Below are 9,375 nucleotides of genomic sequence, written 5' to 3' on the forward strand. Positions count from 1 at the left end.
TTGGCATTCAGGCCAAAGAGTTCAATCTTGGTTTCATCAAGCCAGAGAATCTTGTTTCTCATAGTCTGAGAGTCCTTTAGGTGCCTTTTGGCAAACTCGAAGTGGGCTTTCATGTTCCTTTTACTGAAGAGTGGCTTCCGTATGGCCACTCTTCCATAAAGGCCTGATTGGTGTTGTGCTGCAGAGATGGTTGTCCTTCTGGTAGGTTCTCCCATCTCCACAGGGGAAGTCTGGAGCTTTGTCAGAGTGACCATCAGGTTCTTGGTTACCTCCCTGACCAAGGCTCTTCTCCCCTGATTGCTCAGTTTGGCCGGCCAGCCAGCTCTAGGAAGAGTCTTGGTGGTTCTTAACGTCTTCCATTTGAGAATGTTGGAGGCCACTGTGTTCTTGGGGACCTTCAATGCTGCAGAAATGTTTTGGTACCCTTCCCCAGATCTGTGCCACGACACAATCCTGTCTCGGAGCTATACGGACAATTCATTCAACCTCATGGCTTGGTTTTTGCTCTGACATGCACTGTCAACTGTGGGACCTTATATAGACAGGTGTGTGCCTTTCCAAATCATGTCCAATCAATTGAATTTACTGCATGTGGACTCAATGGAAACAAGATGCACCTGAGCTCAACTTCGATTCTCATAGCAAAGGGTCTGAATACTTATGTAAATAAGGTATTTATGTTTTTAATACATTCTAAAAATCTATTTTCACTTTGTCATTATGGGGTCATTGTGTGTAGATTTATGAAGATATTTTGTTATTTAATCCATTTTGGAATAAAACTGTAACGTAACAAAATGTGGAAAAAAGTCTGAAAACTTTCCGAATGCACTGTATCTTCCTCTATTTTGTTTACTAGAAAACATAAAAACACACCGTTTACCCAGATGTTGATGTTGGGGTGTTGCTGGAAATGATGAATACGTAGTTGAAACATTTTGACATTTCTGTTTAAGGGTCGGGTTTCTGAGACTAGCCATTGAGAGCTGTCCGTCCGTCTATCTAAAAACAGTAACACCTGACTATAAATAGCCACCAGGGGGGTTTCCTGTTGTGACCAAACAGCACCAGTGATTGCGTAATCATTGCTACGCATTAAACATTAAGCAAGCTGCTGCAGAGAGTAGCAGAGCAACAGACCATAATACTGTAGCAAGAGGCACCTATCAAAGATCCAGTGATCAAGAGTGATCAAGGAGAGATCAATCTGTTTCCATGGCATCTGAGCAGCAAAGGGGTGATGAGCCCTCTCTCCCCAGGGAAGAGGCTGTGTGCCCGGGCTGTCAGGGATCAGGGCCCCTGGTCCTGCCGTGTGGCCACAGCCTGTGTGAGGCCTGCCTGGGGCTGTGTGAGGGCGAGCTGGGCCAGGGGGGCTGTACGGTCTGCTACGGCAGAGACCTGCTGGACTGCGTCCTGAAGAGACTGCTGGATTCCCTGTTCCAAGGGCAGCCGCGGCGGGCCAGGGATGGAGGGGTAGAGGACGGGGGCAGGGAGCTGTGTCCTCTGCATGGGGAGAGGCTGACATTGTATTGTGTGGAGGACAAGGAGATGGTGTGTGTGGAGTGTCAGAGCGAGGAGCACGACGACCACGAGTGTTGTCCCACGGAGGAGGCTGTGCACGACTGCAAGGTGAGAGTGTTGTGACTGACAACCTACACAGATACTCAGAGACGAAAGCGGAATTCAGAGTCCACAAACGCAGAGCTGCAATAGTTCAGTGGCCAATTGTGACATAGCTACAACTGCTCCTCGGGGGAAGCACAGCCCAGCCGCACACCATCCCAACACTCCCAACCAACATGGCTCCACGTATATAATCATGTAAACATTACAGTTTTGAAAATATAGCTTGTCCAAAAAAAAGTGGTCTCTTGGCACACCTTATCCCACGTATGAGGTAAGTTTGAGCCCGGGACACGGTAAGTTAAGCCGCCTACACATTTCTGAACTGAATTAAATATTACCACTACCTTGTTAAAAACATGTCAATTTTTATTTCCCAAATCAAAAGCACTTAAAAAAAATATATTTTTAAGCATCTTTGAACTCAGGCTTAACACCTAACAAACACTTTGAACTTTTGAAAACACTTTAACACAGGCCAGGCCCTGTTGTTACCTCATATACCAGATATAATGCCTTGGATTTTGCCTGGGAAGAAAACACTTCAATTTGCTCAACTTGCCATTGGCTCAACCATTGGCTCAATTTACCACAAGGAAAACATTTTGACTGTATTAGCCCACACAGCTACAAGGATGCACTTTCAGGCTAGGTTTAAGACCTCATATTGAAGCTAATAGAGACACCAACTGATGTATAGAACAATCTTATTATTATCTACTTTGGTTTAGATACAAACATCATGAAACCAAGCATTTTTGTATCATTTCCTAGAAACAAGGTTGGCTCAACTTACCCCTTTGGCTCAACTTACCCCACTCTCCCCTACAGTACAACTGATCCGACGTGGTTGTTAGAAACCCTAACCAAGTAGGATGGAGACAACCATATGTGTATGTTGACTTACCCCTGACCTCTCTCTAACAACTGACCTCTGACCCCAGAGGGAGCTGACGTCTGCCCTGAGACCTCTACAGGAGAAGCTGGAGGCTCTGAACACTGTCAAACAGACCTGTGAGGAGTCAGCTGAACACATCAAGGTTAGGAGGGGTCAAAAGGCGTCAGATCCATCCGATAGACAGAACGATGGATCATTTCTGGCTTTGAATGGGACTAGTTGTGTGTCACTCCATTGATCACATATACTTTCATCAGCACTGTGAAATGGTAATAGCACAATAACTGGGATTGATGTTGAAACAGTAGATCCAGTCAAAGTACATTATCATTGATATCAGACAGTAGATCTAGTAGAAGTACATTATCATTGATATCAGACAGTAGATCTAGTAGAAGTAAATTATCATTAATATCAGACAGTAGATCTAGTAGAAGTACATTATCATTAATATCAACGTAATCTAGTAGAAGTACATTATCATTGATATCAGACAGTAGATCTAGTAGAAGTACATTATCATTAATATCAGACAGTAGATCTAGTAGAAGTACATTATCATTGATATCAGATAGTAGATCTAGTAGAAGTACATTATCATTGATATCAGACAATAGATCTAGTAGAAGTACATTATCATTGATATCAGACAATAGATCTAGTAGAAGTACATTATCATTAGTATCAGACAGTAGATCTAGTAAAAAAAATTATCATTGACATCATTTCCTGAGCTACTCCTAATCCCATTTGATAAACTGCTAAAGTATTGGTAGAGATGAGGTCACTCGGATTCTGATACTCCCTCCATCTCCTGTATCTCCTTCTTTCATTCCTTCTTTATCCTGTCATCCCCTTTTCCCATTTACCCCTGCAGAGCCAGGCACAGCAGACTGAGCGCCTGGTGCAGCAGCAGTTTGAGAAGCTGCACCAGTTCCTCCGGGACGAGGAAGCTGCTGTGATCTCTGCTCTGAAGGAAGAGGAGCAGGAGAAGACCCAGAGGATGAGGGACAGGATAGACAGAACAACAGACCAGATCAACTCTCTAGCTGAGGCCATTGAGGTGACGGTGGAGGCCATGGACACAGGTGATGACATATCCTTCCTCAAGGTACGGACTCATCAGAGAACAAGATCACGATATGAAAAGAGGTTGTATTATAAGGATATTATTGTTTGCCTTTCAAGTAAGACGTCATCTTTTCCATTAGAACTTCAAGAGGACCTCTGAGAGGTGGGTGTGTTGCTCTTTCTTTTCCTTCATAGTTGTGCTTCTCAGCAACTATAATCTAATCTCACCTATAACCCAATCTCACCTATAATCTAATCTCACCTATAACCCTAATCTCACCTATAATCTAATCTCACCTATAACCCTAATCTCACCTATAACCCAATCTCACCTATAATCTAATCTCACCTATAACCCTAATCTCACCTATAATCTAATCTCACCTATAATCTAATCTCACCTATAACCTAATCTCACCTATAATCTAATCTCACCTATAATCTAATCTCACCTATAACCCTAATCTCACCTATAACCTAATCTCACCTATAACCTAATCTCACCTATAACCCTAATCTCACCTATAACCTAATCTCACCTATAACCTAATCTCACCTATAACCCTAATCTCACCTATAACCCTAATCTCACCTATAACCCAATCTCACATATAACCCTAATCTCACCTATAACCAAATCTCACCTACAACCTAATCTCACCTACAACCTAATCTCACCTATAACCTAATCTCACCTATAACCTAATCTCACCTACAACCTAATCTCACCTATGACCTAATCTCACCTATAACCTAATCTCACCTATAACCTAATCTCACCTACAACCTAATCTCACCTATAACCTAATCTCACCTACAACCTAATCTCACCTGTAACCAAGTCTCACCTACAACCTAATCTCACCTATAACCAAATCTCACCTATAACCAAATCTCAGCAAGAACCACATCTCACCTATAACCAAATCTCACCTATAACCAAATCTCACCTACAACCTAATCTCACCTACAACCTAATCTCAGCTATAACCTAATCTCACCTATAACCTAATCTCACCTATAACCTAATCTCACCTATAACCTAATCTCAGCTACAACCTAATCTCAGCTATAACCAAATTTCACATGGGCTACCTCTGTCTGTCTGTCACAAGAGATGCTACATTTTGTAAACCTGTTGACACATGAACCTTCTTCTGACAGGACTCAGGTGACAGTGCAGGAGCCAGAGGAGGTGGCAGGAGCTCTGCTGGACGTGGCCAAACACCTGGGCTGTCTCAGCTACAGAGTCTGGGAGAAGATGCAGGACGTCATTACATACAGTGAGTAGAGGAAGACCATAACATCACAATACATGTGCAAATAATGTGTTTTGAGTACTGTAGGAATGATTAACTCAATGTACACTGTCTCAATCAATCAATCAATCAATCAATCAATCAATCAATCAATCAATCAATCTCTCTCTCTATTTCTCTCTCTCTCTTTCTCTCTTCCCTCCCTCCCTCCCTCCCTCCCTCCCTCCCTCCCTCCCTCCCTCCCTCCCTCCCTCCCTCCCTCCCTCCCTCCCTCCCTCCCTCCCTCCCTCCCTCCCTCCCTCCCTCCCTCCCTCCCTTCCAGCTCCTGTGACTCTGGACCCTAACACGGCTGATATCTGCCTGTCTCTGTCTGAGGATCTGACCAGCCTGCGGTACACAGAGGAAGAGGAGCGACTCCCTGACAACCCAGAGAGGTTCTGTTACTATGAGTGTGTCCTGGGTTCCGAGGGCTTCAGCTCTGGACGACACACCTGGGATGTGGAGGTGGGGGTGAACAGCGAGTGGGCCGTGGGCGTGGCACGGGAGACGGTCTCGAGGAAGGAGTGGTTCCCCCCGAGCCCAGGTACTGTCTCCTGTCATTGTGCCATTGAGCAAGAAACATAAACTCAACAACAACAACAAAAAAGCGTCTCTCCGTCCAGAGGCGCTGCTCTGTGGCTGACCCTGTGCCAATCGTTGTGAATGAGTGTACGTGTGGCGGTTAAATTCTGCAAAAATAAACCTTTTCTCAAATGGACAGTAAAGTATATATAGGTTTGGCCGGTGTAGGCCGTCGTTGTAAATAAGAATTTGTTCTTAACTGACTTGCCTAGTTAAATAAAGGTAAAATAAATAAAAATATATGTATAATCTATTCTATTCCATTGTATTCTAGAGAGGGGCCTGTGGACCATCTGTTACTATGGAGGTGAATACCGTGCCCGCACGGCCACCGCTACTCCCCTGGTCCTGAAGAGAAGGCCCCAGGAGGTCAGAGTGCAGCTGGACTGGGACAGAGGCAGGGTCATCTTCTCCGACGCCTCAGACAACACCCTCATCTACAAGTTCCAACACAAGTTCACCCAGAGAGTGTTCCCTTACTTCTCCAACACCTGCAAGAGACATCCTCTGAGGATCTCAGCCGGGAAGGTGTCAGTTACAGCGGAGTAGCTTGGTTTATTAATTAAGAGCTGATTTGGTAAACCTATAGTTAGGGACATTAAAGAGCCGTTGCTGCAGAACAGGTGAAAACATTTGCTTTAAAGTGGATGCACCTATGGTGCAGCAAAGGCATTTTGAAAAAGTCACTTTTTTATGCAGCTACGTGACTGCTTTCTGTCTCTCTGGGTTCCAATCTAAATAGATAATTATTGACTCTTTCTCTGGGTTCTAATTTAAATAGGTATTACTGACTCTTTCTCTGGGTTCTAATCTAAATAGATCATTACTGACTCTCTGGGTTCTAATTTAAATAGATCATTACTGACTCTTTCTCTGGGTTCTAATTTAAATAGATCATTACTGACTCTTTCTCTGTGTTCTAATCTCAATAGATAATTACTGACTCTCTCTCTCTCTCTTTGTTCTAATCTCAATAAATAATTACTGACTTGTGAAGCAATGTAAACCTGCACGCTATAAAATACCTTTAGTCTTTAGAGTGTATGAATACAGGGCTTGAATGACCTCCATAGATTTGCACTAATTTCATTTAACAGTAGCAATGTGGTGCATTATATGGTTTCTATGATAGGGTACATTATAAAAGGTGTTGGTAACTTTTGATATACACTATATTGTTTGCATAAAAGGTTTTGCTTGTTTTCCTGTCCCATGCTTTCAGGAGAATTTTTGCACAAAAATGATTGTAGTTAGGCAGGCCTAAAGTAATGTAACAATGTTAAAATGAAACATACAACTGTTTTAAAACCTATTTTGTTGATTGACAGTGTGATCATTAGGCTGTTCACTTGTCCATAGCTTGCCCATATGAACGAACATAAGACATATAAAGATCTGTTGTGGTTGTGTGGCAGTGGTTTTCAGATGTCGTGTCTTTGGCATCATTAAAACTGAAGACATGTTTATCAAATAACTCTCTGTAATTATTATTACGCGATTAAACTGATTCATCATGTAACTGTAATTAACTAGGAGGTCGGGGCACCAAGGAAAATATTCAGATTACAAAGTTATAATTTTCCTAATATAACGTTCAATAGAAATGCATAATCAAACAGATATGGTTACTCTAGATGTAAGTCTCATAGCTGAGGCTAGTATATAAACATTATTATGGTAATATGGCCGTATTGTCTCTCATGAGTTTCACAAAATTGTACCAAATGGACCAGTTCGTAGCTGGATTCTTCACCGATCGTTTATACCTTCTCCAGAACATAAATGTCGTTTGGTTCTCCAATTCTGTGAGGTGGAAGAATCCTTTGTTTCTCCATGAAAACACTCTGTCTCTTTATACTGTGGCCATGAGGTGGGACATTTTCTTAGGAATTTACGACCCCTTCTAACCACAGCAGCCTGGGTGTAGGAGACAGAGGGAGATGGTGAAGAAGTGCAGGGGGAGGGGGAGGGGGTCAACTGTGCTCGCTGTACCCAAAAAGGGCAACGTCATGACACAGAGCAGAGTGAGGGAGGGTGTGTAACCTTCCAGAGCAGAGTAAGGGAGGGTGTGTAACCTTCCAGAGCAGAGTGATGGAGGGTGTGTAACCTTCCAGAGCAGAGTGAGGGAGGGTGTGTTACCTTCCAGAGCAGAGTGATGGAGGGTGTGTAACCTTCCAGAGCAGAGTGAGGGAGGGTGTGTAACCATTCAGAGCAGAGTGATGGAGGGTGTGTAACCATTCAGAGCAGAGTGAGGGAGGGTGTGTAACCTTCCAGAGCAGAGTGGGGGAGCGTGTGTAACCATTCAGAGCAGAGTGATGGAGGGTGTGTTACCTTTCAGAGCAGAGTGAGGGAGCGTGTGTAACCTTTCAGAGCAGAGTGAGGGAGCGTGTGTAACCATTCAGAGCAGAGTGAGGGAGCGTGTGTAACTTTTTAGAGCAGAGTGAGGGAGCGTAACCTTTCAGATCACATGTACCATACCCAGCTGTTACACAACACATTATAATCCTGGAATGACTGGCACCTGTCTGTCTGTCTGTCTGTCTGTCTGTCTGTCTGTCTGTCTGTCTGTCTGTCTGTCTGTCTGTCTGTCTGTCTGTCTGTCTGTCTGTCTGTCTGTCTGTCTGTCTGTCTGTCTGTCTGTCTGTCTGTCTGTCTGTCTGTCTGTCTGTCTGTCTGTCTGTCTGTCTGTGTGTGTGTGTGTGTGTGTGTCAGACCAGAGCACCTACGTCACGTGACTCCTTACAGAGGGAAGTGGATCCTCCAGCCCTCCAGAGTAGAGGCTCGTTGGCACGCAGTCATGTTCTTACCCTTTCACACGCACACACGCACACACACAGGCACACACGCGGGCGCACGCACACACACACACACACACACACACACACACACACACACACACACACACACACACACACACACACACACATAGGCATGCACACAGTAACACACACATGTACACATACAGTCACACGCACACAGACACACACATACTCAGATGAGTTAACTATGTACCAATGGAGATGTCACAAACAACAGAGAGACATGTAACAGACCGACTTGATTTGTGCAGAGTCATATCGGATCTACAGTTGAAGTCTGAAGTTTACATACACCTTAGCCAAATAGATTTAAACTCAGTTTTTCACAATTCCTGACATTTAATCCTAGTAAAAATTCCCTGTTTTTGGTCAGTTAGGATCATCACTTTATTTCAAGAATGTGAAATGTCAGAATAATAGTAGAGTGAATGATTTATTTCAGCTTTTATTTCTTTCATCACACTCCCAGTGGGTCAGAAGTTCACATACACTCACTTAGTATTTGATAGCATTGCCTTTAAATTGTTTAACTGCCCATTCCTCCTGACAGAGCTGGTGTAACTGAGTCAAGTTTGTAGGCCTCCTTGCTCGCACACGCTTTTTCAGTTCTGCCCACAAATTGTCTAAAGGATTGAGGTCAGGGCTTTGTGACAGCCACTCCAATACCTTGACTTTGTTGTCCTAAAGCCATTTTGCCACAACTTTGGAAGTATGCTTGGGGTCATTGTCCATTTGGAAGATCCATTTGCGACCAAGCTTTACTTCCTGACTGATGTCTTGAGATGTTGCTTCAATATATTCACATAATTTTCCTGCCATCTATCTTGTGAAGTACACCAGTCCCTCCTGCAGCAAAGCACCCCCACAACATGATGCTGCCACCCCCATGCTTCACGGTTGGGATGGTGTTCTTCAGCTTGCAAGCCTCCCCCTTTTCCTCCAAACATAATGATGGCCATTATGGCCAAACAGTTCTATTTTTGTTTCATCAGAACAGAGGACATTTCTCCAAAAAGTACGATCTTTATCCCCATGTGCAGTTGCAAACCGTAGTCTGGCTTTTTTATGGCGGTTTTGGAGCAGT

The 9,375-nt window shown here is 43.8% G+C and overlaps 1 protein-coding gene across 1 annotated transcript; it reads left to right on the top strand.

Moving 5' to 3' along the window:
- The first annotated feature begins 1,106 nt into the window (after nt 1–1,106).
- On the top strand, nt 1,107–6,946 carry LOC106577418 (E3 ubiquitin-protein ligase TRIM39). The gene is made up of 7 exons (XM_045701105.1): nt 1,107–1,629; nt 2,568–2,663; nt 3,399–3,632; nt 3,733–3,755; nt 4,757–4,875; nt 5,174–5,434; nt 5,747–6,946. The coding sequence occupies exons 1-7, from the start codon at nt 1,216–1,218 to the stop codon at nt 6,019–6,021; spliced, it is 1,422 nt and encodes a 473-aa protein (XP_045557061.1). The 5' UTR covers nt 1,107–1,215; the 3' UTR covers nt 6,022–6,946.
- Nucleotides 6,947–9,375: the final 2,429 nt, after the last annotated feature.

This window comes from Salmo salar, chromosome ssa18 (genome assembly GCF_905237065.1).
Source record: "Salmo salar chromosome ssa18, Ssal_v3.1, whole genome shotgun sequence".
NCBI classification, from domain to species: Eukaryota; Metazoa; Chordata; class Actinopteri; order Salmoniformes; family Salmonidae; genus Salmo; species Salmo salar.